This window comes from Struthio camelus, chromosome 5 (assembly GCF_040807025.1).
Source record: "Struthio camelus isolate bStrCam1 chromosome 5, bStrCam1.hap1, whole genome shotgun sequence".
NCBI classification, from domain to species: Eukaryota; Metazoa; Chordata; class Aves; order Struthioniformes; family Struthionidae; genus Struthio; species Struthio camelus.
Genome location: NC_090946.1, coordinates 75,537,305 through 75,552,227, shown reverse-complemented (window position 1 = coordinate 75,552,227; position 14,923 = coordinate 75,537,305). Strand labels below are relative to the sequence as shown.

The 14,923-nt window shown below is 41.2% G+C and overlaps 1 protein-coding gene across 7 annotated transcripts in view; it reads right to left on the bottom strand.

Moving 5' to 3' along the window:
* Nucleotides 1–521: 521 nt before the first annotated feature.
* Nucleotides 522–14,923, bottom strand: part of ESR2 (estrogen receptor 2) — a 91,761-nt gene continuing 77,359 nt past the window's right edge. For 6 of the 7 annotated variants that reach the window (XM_068947329.1, XM_068947330.1, XM_068947331.1 and 3 more), the window contains 5 exons: nucleotides 13,158–13,457; nucleotides 8,862–9,000; nucleotides 6,429–6,562; nucleotides 4,757–4,931; nucleotides 522–2,690 (listed from right to left, as the gene is read on the bottom strand). In XM_068947329.1, the coding sequence (XP_068803430.1) occupies nucleotides 2,519–2,690; nucleotides 4,757–4,931; nucleotides 6,429–6,562; nucleotides 8,862–9,000; nucleotides 13,158–13,457 (920 nt within the window). In that variant the 3' untranslated portion in view covers nucleotides 522–2,518. The remainder of the gene's footprint in view (nucleotides 2,691–4,756; nucleotides 4,932–6,428; nucleotides 6,563–8,861; nucleotides 9,001–13,157; nucleotides 13,458–14,923) is intronic. The other variant, XR_011141691.1, reaches the window with a different exon arrangement.

The window sequence follows — 14,923 nt, the reverse complement described above, 5'->3', positions numbered from 1 at the left end:
TCCCAACAATGGGAACGCAGTATCTGAGAAAATCTGTGCGATTCCGACCTGGGATAAACCCAGCATCTTACTCAAGGGATGAACACACTCTTGTTCATTCTTTTTGTCACGCAGCTACTTGTTTATAAACCATTCTAACGGGACATGCCTTCTGTTTGCCCAAATATAAATACAGTTCTGTCCTTCCAAAAAATTCAACAGCTATTGGCTGTTGCCCATTTTAAGACACAATAACTTTAAAACAGCGATGTTCAATAAGACAAAAAAAAACTTGTCCAAATCACAGCGTTTTCCTGTTTACACTGTGCTAGTAACAGCATGTATGAATTACAACTCGTGGCGTGAATTTGCACCACTGGCCTTTTACAAAGCCAGTCCAGAGCAAAGTAAAGTTCCATTCCGGAGTCAATCTTAAGACTGATACCCACTCTTTCCCATTTTCTTTTGACGAGATTTATTTCAAGATTGCTCATAAATTCAGCACTTTTAAAGCAAAATAAAAAAAAAAAATCGCTTAAACATTTCTTTGAAAAACTGTATTAAAAAAAAGATTATACAAGATAAGAAGAATCAGAGAAAGAACAATACAACAGGCGTTCAGGCCAAAAGGTGATCAAGCCCAAGAAACACTGAAACGCATCCACTTCGCAGCAGAGCTTCACTCAAAATGAGCACGTAACGATGAATTCAAGACAGTACTTACATTTTTTTCTTTCAATTTGTAGTAGTAAATATTACATTCATTCAGAAGGGCGCTGCTATATTACATTTTATTAAAAACAATAAAAAGGTAGCTAGTAAAAATTTAGACCATCATCAGCATCTGGTATATTACAAGATCAAAACAGGACTATAGAGCTGTATAACTCACTGAAAACTCTTTATGCCCCTCCTATAAAAAACATTGTCCTTGGCTTCAAAAAACACCAACATCAAAGGTCTGATTAATATTCAAAGTATGCAAATGGCATACTCATCAAAGTCCCTAATCCAAAAGACTTTTTTGGCTCAAAATAGACTTTAGGTGTGATCCCAATTTAATTTCACCATATATGAAAGGCCTAGAACATGCACGATAATCATATTTAGAAATATCCATTTACAGTGATTGCAATTCTTGCTCCCAGCAAAATGCAATATTGACAGCTGTCAGGACAAAAGATGCCATCCTGCTTTTCACTGAGGTTATTAGGCCAGGCTACTTCTCCTTTTTTGGCTCAGCGCATCTTAAACACATACAGAAATCAGCACAGCAGGAGGGTTTAGACTTACAACGTAAGTGAAATTCAAACAAGTCATCACACTTGAGAAGCAAAGAAGTCCCGGAACTGTCATCCCCCTCACGTCTTTGGGGGATTGTATCCAAGATATGAAAAGCACAGCAAAGGGTGTGATGCGCTTTGAAAACGAGCAAGCAGCAAACCTGCAGGAAGCAGGCAAAAGCAGGTCACAGCTTAGCTCCCGGTCCCCTTCGGCGTCCCATGCAAGACGGCTGCGAGAGGTCTCGGAGGGGCACAACAACTCCACACGCTAGCCCAAAGGGGAGCGAGGATGGCTTGTTTTCTAGCTCATTTCACAAGCCCTGATTAGCAGATCATACACAAACGCCAACAGTTAACGTTCACATAGCAACCTGTTGTACCTAAACACTATAATAGTTTTAACATCATCAATAAATATATAAAACAACAATCTCACAGACAAACACATTCCAAAGGTTAGCATTGACCAAAATACCTAGGCAGCTTGGTCGTCATTTAAAGCACTGAAGAATTATACACAGCTAACAACACGAGTGTTCAGAACAGACTCACAAAATATAAATTTAAGCTTGGTTTTACATTTCTGAAGAGACTCAAAATTGGTCCTAGAAGCTACTCTGAAAGGCCTTCAAATGAAGTGTCCCCCTTGCAGGCATTGCATATTTATGAAGAGAGGAAACTCCTTTACACAGTATATGTATCTCGGCACTTTATCCAGACCAACTGCAAAGCAGATACTCCCCAGTGACCAGCACACACAGGTAAGCAAATCTCTCCCAAGCGATGCAGCCGTACATTTCATACAACCTCATACTAAAAGAGGATATAGTCTAGGCAGTGCTTAAAAGCTTTGGTCTGGGAGAAAGGGACCTAGGTCCTGACTCCTAGCCCTGACACAGACGACTTCTGTCACTTTATCTCTTCATCTCATTTCCCCCACCTTTAAAAAGGAGAGGCAGTAATTCCCTCTCTCACAGTAGTGTTCTGAGGCTTAATTTCATAAGGTGCTTTTTGAGAGTCTCAGAAAAGGCACTATAAAAGTGCAGCTTTTATAATGTCAGAAACGTGGCCAGAGTTGTGCGTCTCACAAGCCTTTCCCAAGAAACCCACGTGCAAATCTAAAAGAGATGAGGACTTACACTAGGTCACCTGATCGTCAACAGTCCCACCACAGTAGCTTTGTTTTCTCCCATAACTTTGAATAAGCTTCACATTTTTAACTCCAGGTCTCGACGGAATTACTGGACTGCCCCGTTTCACAGGCCGTCTCCAGTCTCCATTTGTTCTAATGGGCCAAATTCGGGATTTGTGACTGGGGACTTCCTTTGCCCTCGGAGAGTGTGGGCATTCAACATCTCCAGCAGTAAGTCATAGACTGGGACCACATTTTTACACTTCATGCTCAGGAGATGCTCCATTCCCTTGTTACTGTGAATGAGAACAGAAAACAGGTCAGCGGTCCGAGTCTGACAGTGCAGGGAGGGACAACGCACTCATGGCTTCAAGAGAGTCCTCTTTTTATTAGGAGTTAAGAGGGTTCAGCTGCTGTAGTCCCTGGGGTCACTCAACACTATCAACAGTAGCAGCATCCAAATTCTTTGAGGCCAAGTGTTTTACTATCCAGGGAACCAAGGTTCATTTTACGCCATGCAAGCTGACTTTAGAAAGTGATTCACATGCGCTGGCCCTATTGAAGTCAAAGAGAAAACCTCTTTGATACTGTAAATAGGGGAGGTCCACGCTGTGCACCTTTCATATGAAAGGCTTATTTACAATATGCAGCTGCAGCGACTATCTACCTTTCCTGACTGGATGGGTACAGACACCAAAATAAACTGGCCAACTTCTAGCAGTTTATTCCCTCTCCAGCCTGCCCAGTATTAGATCCCTCAGACAGCTTACAGGCTTTAAAAGTCATTTTTTGTCATACAGTAACACACCTTGTTAGATTGAACACTCGGTGGCTGTGTCACTGTTTGGATTAAGAGTAGTTAGTTATTACTAAAATGTAACAGTTGCACAGGTATGTACTTCAGAGACAGTCGAGGTTTGGGAGCTGAAAATGAAGAGCGCTCACTCGACACGGACATTATCCCAGCGGAAGGACTGGCAGCCAGCCAATGCTTGGCTGGCCTGGTGGACTGCATTGGGAGGGGAGCAAGGTTTCCAAAAAAAAAAAAGAGGATCTGCTGCAATTCAAGTTACAAACCTGTTAATGGCAAAAAAGAAGGAAAGGACTCCCTGCACCCAGCTCTTGAGGGTCCTGTGTTATTTGGTAATCAAGGCGGAGAACACCAGCTATTTCCAAAACGGAGTGTAACGGGCTGACTAGCGCTAACCAATGTAAAGGAGACAGACTGCGACAGTCTCTAGACTTTGGCTGAGGCATGCACAGCATAAGAATTTACGTTTTAATAAGAGAGACTACAAATTGTGCAAGGATGCGCTACCTTTGTTTGTGCCATGCTGGAACAAGAGCTCCTGTGACACTGCGAGGCAGTGTCCCACCACAGTGTGAACACTCGGATCACAGCAGTGCCTCAGAGCTGCGAAGCAGGTTCAGCTAGGACTGGTACTGAGAGCTTCTGTAGGGCCAGCTCTCAAATTTGCCACTAATCCCTAAAGCCGGTGCAAAAAGCTGCCTTGGGCACAGTCTGTGCTCTGCTGCTGCCATCCTCCTTTCTCCAGGAAGCCCACCTCGGAGGGTCCCTCTACTGCTGACCCCATGCAAAGTCAGATATGCCCATCTCTCTTTTGCACACTGCAACCCAGCCCCAGGACTCTCACAAAGACTTCCTTGGACACACACTCCACGTCCAAGATGTAAGAGAGCTTTGCGAACAGTGAGTCTCTGGGAAACAATTAAAGACGACAACTGTACAAGTCAAGCGTCTGTTTGCACGGCCCTGCTCAATATGTGAGGCCTTGTGTGAGAGTCTGCAGTACGCTCCACAAAGATGAGGATTCAAGGAGGTCCAGGAGCTGATAGGGAGCAGAAGAGCTGCTTCCCACAGGGAAAGGAGCATGGTATGGCTATACCACACGAGTCATTCAGCAAGAAGTGATGTGGTTCTGAATAGAAGAACTAAGAGTTGCTCCTGGGACACACAACAAATTTGGCCTGGTACCCAGAGTACATTTTCCTCCTCTAAACTCCATACTGCAGATCAGTTTTGAAGGAAACAACTCTCTATCAGATAGAAGAGTTTTGGTTGTTGGGCTATTTTTTTTAAGGGCTGACTTTGTGTTATTATAAAGGAATCATTTAATGTAATACAGTTAAGATAGCATTTTAATATCAACACGGTATTCTGAGTGCCAGCCAGTACTTGCCTATATTGCTTATTTAGTCTCGCGAGGAAGGATAGTCTTAATGAGCAGATATAAAGAGCAGTACCCAGATTCCCTCAGGAGAGCTCCAGAGTTCAAGCCTTTCTTTGTTGTTGTAGTAAACATTAAAACCTTAGAAGTTGTATGCATTCTGCAAAATTTACCTTGCGTGTCTGACGTGGGAGAGTAGCATCAACAAATTGGCCAGACGAGTCGTCTGCTGCTGCGAGGGGATCCCACTCTTCGCGATTACCCACACTAAAGCATCTGTCACTACATTAAGCAGGTGGTGCAGCTTCCTGTTGCTTTCAGGTTCTTCTGCTGACAGTGGAAACATACCTTGATAGAGGAAAGAAAACACTGGAATACTTGCTCCACGTACTCCTCCAAACTCCATCTTACTCCATCTTTCTTACTCCATCTTACTCCATCTTTGCCTGAAATTGATGGCCACATCATTTGCATACTTAACTGTCCCAGATCTCCCTCAGACAGATAACATTTTGAACATAGCCAGACTCAGCCAGACTCCTCAATCTGAGCGAGGGCTACGCTCTGGGAGTCTGTGGGGAAGCAGATGTATTCTCCATTTCCCAGTGGATTTTCCTTTCATGTGGTTTAGTAACTACTATGAACTATAGTATAATGCTTGCTCTAATCCCCTCTTGCTGGGAAAAAACCCTTTCTTCTCTGAAAGAGAAGGTTTCTTTCCCCTACACCCTAGGGAGGGAGGAAGAACGTGGTGGGAGACATGGCTCGTTGACCCAATCTGCCACGGTCTCCCTACTGCTCACCTGAGAAGAGACCTGGGCCAAACAAACAAACAAACACAGCAAACCCCAAGATACCTAAGGACGGACAGAGCTGCAAAACACCTTGGAAATTAGGATTAAAAGATTAACTTTGACAAGGAAGGAGAGCAGGAGGAGGAGGGAAAGCTAGAGCTTTTTTGAGAGGCAAGGCTTTGAAAAAAACATGGATGGAAACCTTGTTGTTTTTTTTTTTAAAGAAAAAAGAACAGCTTTGTTGTCTGCTGAAATGATGGTATCTGTCTACAAACAAGTGGGATAACAGCTGGACTATTCCTCTTCAGAACTGGGCTGAGAATTATGCTGAGGCTTCTTGTGGAAAACAGTAGATGTAAATAGTTACCATCTTTGTATATACAGATGTTATTTTGTTTTTCTTTTTTTTTTTTACTTTTGACAACTTTACAAAAATGTTCTGGGGAATAAAATGATTTTACTGTAGACTGTCCAAAACCAGGCAAACACACACAGCAAATAGGAGTGTATAAGAGGTTGCAAAGCAAAGCTCCTGTTCTCAAATTCATCTTGCAGAGTAGTTGAGTACTTTTTATCATTTCTACAAATTAATTACAATTAAATAGGAATATTTTAAGCACAATTAATCATTGCTCAGTAGAATACCTTGCTTTGCTAGAATTAAGAATTATGGGTTGTCCTGAAGAGCTGTGTAGAAACATCACACGTGACCAGAAAGATAGGAGCAAAATTTCTCATTGATCACAAGGGACCAACATTCAATAAGGACATAATCACAGCTTGCTCTGGGCCACGATTCCCACCCTGTGAGAAGTTCTCAGACTGCTGGGTCCTTACAACTGGGTATAGACCCTAAATCTAGCAAACACCACAGCTTAGACATCTCTTGAGCAAAAATCACTAAACCTGAAGGTTAGAAGCCTCTTCCTATTGTTCTCTTCTAATGACTTTATCTCACTTGATATTTCTGCCACTTTTAGAGACTGATTTCCCAGCCACCCTCTAAATATCAAGTACAATTTGGTAAGTGTCAGAGCAACTGCGTACTCACTGGAATTGAGGAGGATCATTGCCTTGACACACAGATACTCCTTGTGCTGCAATTTCAGCTCTCGGAACCGCGAGGTCATGGCCAGGAGCATATCAAAGATTTCCAAAATTCCCTCTACGCACTTCCCCTCGTCCCTATGGAAACACATTTAAAATGTTACCAAAAATGTAAAATTAAGGATCTCTGACTCAGCCAGATAAAAGTCACAGCGTAAAGAAAAAAGACCTATCCATCTCATCTCTGGGAGCATTCAAAAGGTTACATCATGAAATCTAAATTGAAAATTACACTATTCTAAAAGGTCAGCACCTCCGAGAAACTGATTTTCCTTTTAAAGGGGTTTAAAGTGCTTACAGGCTGGACCACAGGGAAGTATGACTGTATTTCTGCAAGACGCTTTAACCTCACCGCCAGGAAAATTCTGGATAGTTAGTCTGAAACTATGTAGTACAGCGCACAGCACAGTACCATCTTGAATCATTTTCCAGATTTGTATCACAGGGAATTAATGCTACCACATCACTATTTGTACTTGACAGAGGCCTAAGGACTTGATGAATAAGAACGACCCTCCAAAATAAGCGTTCGGAAACAATGAGACACCTACCCGCAAAACACTTTTTCTTTGTAGGCATTTAAATCTAAATTGATATGTATTTTTTATGTTTGCAGGTGATTCTGAGTGGAACTTTCCTCATTTTGGATACTAGAAATGGCCCCCTTTTCAGAACACGCTCACTGTGCCTGATCTAAAAAAAGAGGGAAAAAACCTTAAGACGTCCCACTGGGTCTAAAATTAAACAACAGCAAATTTGAAAACACTGAAGCTACGTTCCTTTTTTTTTTTTTTTTTTTTTAACGTACTAGGCTTGAAATGCAGTTAAACTCAACCACGCAGCATCCAAAGGGATGCTTCTTACAGTGGCTGTAATATGAGATTTTTCTCCATAAATTTTTTAAGATGAGGCAAACTCAATGACAGCAGCGCAGGAGGAGTGGAGACTTCAGCTCCTCTCCTGGATCCCCAGAAGAGGTGCTGAGCCCTCAGGCTGTGAAGCAGGCACAGGCGGCCCACGCTAGCCAGGCGCAGCACGTGCTCCTTACAGCAAGGCAGCTACCCAAATATTGCCCTGTTTCCTGTGCGCTTCATGGCAGGGTGAATTTTGAGGTTTGGAAGAGGAGAGCCCACTGCCAGCTTCAGGACAGGCATGAGCGTTTAGAGAAGTACTGGTTTACAAAGATCTCGTAGGGAATGAATCTGAAGTTGAGCTAAGATAAAAATAATCAGATTACAGATCAGTTTCATATGAGCATGTCTTAAAAAGAAAAAAAGACCGAATGCCCAGATGCTTGCTCGTTCCCCTTTGCTGTCGTGTGGAGATGAAGGAATGCAACAAATAAGCTCACTCTATTCAGCACGTATTAGCTCCTGCAGGAACCAAATGTATCCTACATTTTCAGCAATTTCTTATCACTGCATCGAACAACCCACTATGTCCTTCTATTGCATTTTATGCGAGCAAATCACAATTTATTTCAAATCTTCTGTAAATTAAATTTATTTCCCTTACTAACCGATTTTGCCTTCTATATATACCATGATGTTTATTATTTAGCTCAAACCACTGCACTGGTACAGAGTTGAATTTCCCCAGGTTGAAAAGGTTAAAAAACATTTTAAAACTAGCCAAGAGAGTAGATCGTTACTCTGACTTTTACCAGTGTGAAGCCCCGATCAAATCCTCCTAAGGCCCTGTAGAAAAACATCCATATTAATCTCCGTTCTACCCCGTGGTACATGATGCTATGGAGAAATAATTTTTAAATTTGCAAACAGGCTGCTTTATCTCTACTGAAAAAACTTTCAGAATTACAAGTATTTGCACAACAAACTTTTCTTTTTAATTCCTTTTGGCTAACACTGAAGAGCTCATAATCATAGCTATCTGTGAAGTGACACTACTGTTGCTGGGGCAGCAAGAAAAACAGGGAGAAATGATAATTAAGTGGATCCTAATTCAAATATGGCCTGATACTAAGTCTAATTTTTTTTTGAGAGCAAGGAGGAGAAAATTTGAAAAAAACTGAAGGACAACGTAGCACATTGTAACGAGGTGTCTAGAGTTTTGGCATCTAGAGACGTGGATCAAAAGGAACAACAACAGCAACAAGGTCAGGTAAAAATACAGGGGCACTCAACACTGTGACGTACCAGAGAAATTAAGGAACTCACAAGTTGATGTTATTCAACGATACTGTTTATGCTTAGCATCCTTAAGCGCTTGGAAGCACGCGGAACCTCAATGACATTATTATTACATGCTATTGTTAAACATCAGTAGCATCTCCAATACTTATTTCTCTTTCTCCCGCCGTTTATCCCCCTCCAAACAGGCGGATATGAAGTGCTCTAGGAAAGTATGTTTCTCTTACCTGTCTAGAACAAGGTCTGGTGCAAAAATTAGCTTTCCAGGGTGATCAATTGACCTCCACATCAGACCAACCATTAAAACTTCCATCCAGCAGCTCTCTAAGAGCCTTACTTGGTCATAGAGGCTGAGATCAATGAAGCCTAAAATGATGAGAACAGCATCAAATAAATCAACCTGTTAATTTCACCTGTTTTCACCTGTGTTCAAAACCAAGCTCACGCCAAAGTTTTCAAAGCAGAGAGGCTTCAGATGGGTCTCTTAGAAAAGACGCTTCAGTTTTAGATGAGCTAGCATCTCTGACGCTGAATAGTGAAAAGTCATTACGCAACCAGACTGTGGGAGGCAGGTTTCTCATAGCTCTTCTCAGACAGTTGTCTGAGGTCTTAAAAAAACATACGTTACATTTGTTCTCTTAAAGAATCTGCCCTCAGTAGTTTGTACAAATGTTCCACATATTTTAGTCTTATTGAACTACTGGGTTAGAAAGCAGTCGGTAACATCCCCAGGTCAATATAAACTGGGTAACGCATACTCTTTCTTATCAGTGCCAAAAAGGCTACCACGCAATATCAACAGCCTTACTCCTTGTTTTATGAGGACGGTAAAGAGGAACCCAAGAGCTGTGCTCACGGGTTTCACTGTCATAGAATTGACGACAGAATTCAGGGCCTACAACAGACAACCTGCCAGACCCAAACTCTCAAAAAGGGTTTTTCAAACCACAATCCTGGGCGTGTGAATAGCATAAACTGACAGTGACATTTCCCTGAGAAACAACAGCTCAAAGGCATTTCAGAAGTTTGTTTTAACTAAACATTAATGCAGAGCCATGTGCACTCCCTGCTGATTCCTGTAGCATAAAGAACCAGCTGTTGGGCTTAAAAGCAGTCTTGGCTGAGCTAAGTGCCAGAGCAAGCCACAACATTCGACCTGCACCTACTTAAACATCCAGCTTTTTTCTGAACATCATCTTGTAAACAAGCAGGACCAGCACCGACAGTATGATTTATGAACATCGAGCACAGCTATTAAAAGCTGTTTACCCTTCCTCTTCAAAACCGTTTTTTGTTTCAAAGCTTGAAGATGGCCCATAATTGCTACAGCTCCTAGGGCACTGTTAAAAGTCCCATTTCATTTGTGGCAGAGTACATTGAACTGTTCAGAATTTTCTATGGCTCTAGCACATGTCCTTCAGATCACGTGCTCCACACCTAATCTTTGATTAAAAGTTACCAAGACAAAATGCCATAGCAGAATAGATAGAACTTGTGTCGGACGTGTAGTGACTCTCCAAAGACCCCCTGCTCTGGCTAACTTGCATAACGGATCCAAACTTCAATATTATGACCACATCCTATCGATTAGCAATATGGTTGCAGCTATGAACCGTGTTCAACTCTCTTAGACAAGGTCAACGAAGTAACAGGCAATCCCAGAAGTTACATCCTGCCTTCTGATAACTTAGGATTAAAAGACTTGGAGTTGAGGAGAAAAAAATCTAGGTGTCAACTTCTGTTTTGCTGAACTACGACAAAAATACAGTCCCTGGAGCTGAGCGCGCAGTCAAAGATACAGCCACAGAGTAAGACTCGAAACAAAAGAAGGTCATAAAATATAAAAGAATAAGGAAAAAATGATTAAAGGTAAATGTTTATCTTTCCCTTTTAGGGAAAACATCAGTGCTGACATCAGCATATGTAATTTAGGGAAAAATAATGAGATTTTCTTTCACATTTGATAACCATCAAAATAATATCCAATAATAAATTGAAAGTGAAAATGGGTTTCTTATCCAGCTACACAAGCAAATATCCAACTTTACAGAAAGTAAAATTACTGCTTACTGGGCCATTGGTGGAGAACTATGTAATTTTTTTCTAAGACTACCTCCAGGAACTGGAACATGGGTCTAGATGATTAAAGTTAGGCAGGAATTTTTGAAAATCGTGACATTCTTTGTCCTGAGCTTTAGTCATCACGGTTGTTTTAAAGAAAAAAAAAATCTGCATTCAAGTAAATGTTCTAACTGCCATGTTATATAGCAATATTAATTATAATTGGGGAAATGTTAAACGCCACATCTGTTTTTGGCATTGTTCTAAAATTGTGTTTATTTCTTTTCTACGTAACACAAGCGATCAGAAAAAAACAAACATACATGATAAAGTGTCTGCATTCCTCAGAACTGCTGGCATGGTTTGAGAGCTTTAACGGGTTTTCTTCATGCAATTCAATTATTGCCAAGAGAAAGTTCTGATGTCTGACACATGTCGAAAAGAAACTAAGAGAGAGCAATGTCAAAATCTGGGTTTGTTTGGAATCTGATAGAAAACTAACACATTTTCTTTAAATTTCAGAAAAATTATTTTGATTTGTCTGAGTCTTTATATTTTAAGAAACTGACATAGTTCAAGAAAACAGAAATAACCACCTCAAAAATGAAAACAGAAATAACCACCTCAAAAACAAAGAGTCATTTTTTTCCAGTCAAAATCTGTTAAAATGAGGTAGCTTCCTAAGACTGTTTTTCCTGTTTTTTTCCCCCACAATTCACTTCCTATCAGATTAACAGAACGGTAGAGAGTCCTCGGAAACGGTACCTTTCAGTCAAGTTTTTCTGATCGAACAAGAAAATACAGTAATAAACACCACTTAGTCCTTTCTGACTGTTTTCATTTTCGGGGTTTCTTAAACCAGGAAAAATAAGGTTTAAGGATTTGGGCATTCACCTTAAAAAATTCCACACTAATGGCAAAAAATCCAGTGTCCCTTTGCAAATGGCTAATACGGTTTCAGATGCTCATGCTGTGCAAGCGTCTTCTCCCCAGCAATGCAGTGGCTGAACTGGAATTTGCAAGCACCCGGCATCGCAGTCAAGCCACCGCGCCTGAGCCCTCTGAGAGGGCGGCCGAGCGGCGGAGATTGTAACCTGGAACTAGGAGACGGTGCCCAACAGCTGGAGTTGGCAACATCTCCAGCCGCTCCACCTAGGCCTGAAAGAGGATATGCTTCCCTTGCCCTAAACTCTTAGTTTAAAGATATATTCTCCCCCAAGCCTGTCTCCTGTACTGAGTACACACTCAATTCATCACCGGATGTAAGGATTAACGGCATGCCTTCCTGGGTGTGTATGTAAGCAGTAGCGAGCGTCCTCCAGCGCGCACAATCGCCTACACCGTGACGAGGCCTGGGCGTACGCCACTCCACCAGCCCGCTCTGGCCGCCTTCAGCAGAAGATCCAAGAGAGGAGCCATCGTGTGCTGGCTTCTCCGTCTGGATGGACGTGGGGCTGGGACTACTGGGCACGCTGCAGAACACATCAGCCGTGCAGGGTACGCACTGGCAGAGGGATCACTTCTAGCAAAGCACTATTTCTGAAGCTAAGGATTGAGCCTCTTGCTGCTATATCTCTGTCAATTGTTTGATGCTTCTTTTAGCTCTCTATTATATAGTTGGTCACCTTAGCTCTCGCTAAAGTTTTTTCTGCACAGTTTGCCAATTACCTTCCCTAGGCACTGGCTGCTTTTATTCTAGCTTTTATTCTTTATTCTGGCTGCTTTAACTGTGGGCCCTTTGTTGCAAATATTGACCAACTGCTTCTTGATTGTAAGGAGGGAAATGGTCCCTTGCCACGACACTGCAGTCGCATCAAGACGTTCCAGGTTGTAACACGTGTAGTTGTACTTTAGTGCACGTTCTTTGTGTTGCCAACAACCGAAAGCATCCCTATTGATTTCTGTTTTGAGGGAGAGCACAGCATAAATTCTAAGATGGATACTATTCCCCACATAGCAATTTCATGCACTTGTGTAGCAACTATGTCAGCTGAAGCAATTACAGAGACTCAGTGCTTGGATACTCTTCAGTTTTCATCAGCTGTAATAGAAACCTTTCACCAGGGTCCAAGGAAAGAACTTAGCCTGAAGACATTTTTATAACAATCTGGTTAGCATCCTTTTTCCTGCAATTTCTATAATCATATTAATCAAGCGTTTATAGTCAATAAGGTGAAAATGGCATGCAACAGCAAGTATGCTTTTTAGCAAAATGAGCAACTATTTGACTAACATAGCAGGTAACAAATTATGGGCAAGGTCATTGTCTAAATGCTTTCAGATGCATTATTGAGAGCAAAACATATTGTCCGTTACGTTTTTAGAATAAAAAGCTTAAGATTTTCATAATATGCATTTACCGTGCTATGCTATTATTTCAGGGTAGAGAACAGTATGCTAAGGGTAACAGTGCTGAACAGTATTTAAAAAAAAAAAAAAAAAAAAAGGATTGAAATTCTTACCAGGAATTTTTTTGGCCCAACCAATCATATGAACCAGCTCTTTATCTGCCAGTTTTGTCAGGGACATCATCATGGAGGCCTCTGTGAACGGTTTGCTGGGACGACTCACCAACACGTTGGGAGGCTCAGCTTCAAGTAGAGTTAAAACAAACTGCTCTGGACTGACCGTGCTGAGGAGGATCTCTTTTACGCGGGTTGCCGTCTCGCTGTATTTCTTAGCTTTGCCAACGCAGTGCACTTGATCTTCTGAATTACGATGGCGGCGCAGGATCCGATACCCACAACGTTCTCTTCTTGAGCCTGAGACAAGAGGTACATGATTATAATGAGGTATTTTTTTCTCAGTGTTGCATTACATAAATCCAAATGTTTTGGGGGAAAGGGAAAAAAACCTCTATTATTGAATGATTTAATACTGAACATCAAGTTTCGAAATTTCTAAAGCATTCAGCATGGAATTAACTTTGTTTCCACTGACTTCGGCTGAGGCTTTTGTTTATTCTACAAAACAAAATATGATTTTTAAAAAATGTTTATTTTTGAACTCCGGTTAACTCACATTAAAAGTCCATGGGAAAATTCCCATCAACATCAACAAGAGATAAATCAGATCTCCAAATGCAAATAAAGATAGCTGTTTATTTCTGTTTTAAAATTCTGCTTTAGATGTAAATTGAAGAAAAAAACAAAACAAAAAAAGAGTTCTGAAAGTCTGGCCCATGATACAGAGTAAATGCCTCAGCCAGAAGCACAGCTGAACTTCATTGCCAAGTGGGTGTTCAGCTAGGGACTTACCAGGATGTAACCTATATTCTCCCTATGTCCCGTTAAGCCAGTGGGAGTTTCCTCGGCGTCAATTCAGATGTGGTACAACTAGAAGGAGCGAGCCGAGGCCCCTGTTGCAGCTCTGCAGAATGTTATTTCTGTGGCACAGAGCAGTCGCTTTTACAAAGCTTTTAAATTCCCACAGTTGATTTATAGCTCATTATGACAAGAGCAAACATTCTCTGACTGTCTCTATTATCACTGGGATCACCGCTATCTGTTCTTGAAGAGCTGCCATAGAAAGAGCCTAAAAAAAAAAAAAACCCTCAGAAGAGTATATTTCTGCCTCTTCAAAAACGCGGTTGTGGGATTTGCTAAAACACTCAGCCATGGCTTCTCTTCCCCTCGCTCCTTTAGCATATTCCATAACAAGAAGTATGTTTACTGATTTACAAATAATCCTTAGCAGTAACTAATGTGCAAGATTTTAAAAAGCAGAACATTTTGAAAATATTAAGTTTCTAAATAGATTCTCAAGTTAGAATGTTCCAGCACTTCACATTTTTAATATCACAATAAATTGCCCTTTAAATCAAGCAGAAGTCAAATTTTTGTGCTAGTCATCAACACTTTCACTGAGAAACGTTACTCAAAGGTTGAATTGTCATATATAAGAAAATGCCTGTGCTAGCATAAATCTGTATCAAATCAACATTTATTATTGCGAGCATAGAAACTATGGAAACTTTAAAGGATAGTACTAGGTTGCCTCATTTGATTTCAGTCCTGTAGCAAATTTGGCAAAAGCATCCTTCCATCTAGTGTTGCTACCTTGATGTTATTGCGATTATTAAATCTTTTTGGAGCACTGTCTAAAGGCTTCTCATCACGGTCACAGAATCTGATTCTTCTTTGTTTGATTGTGTGATTAAAAGCTTATCTCCAAAAGGCAAAGAAGCAGAGGAACAATGAAGGTGGAACCACCCCAGTAACCCACCTGG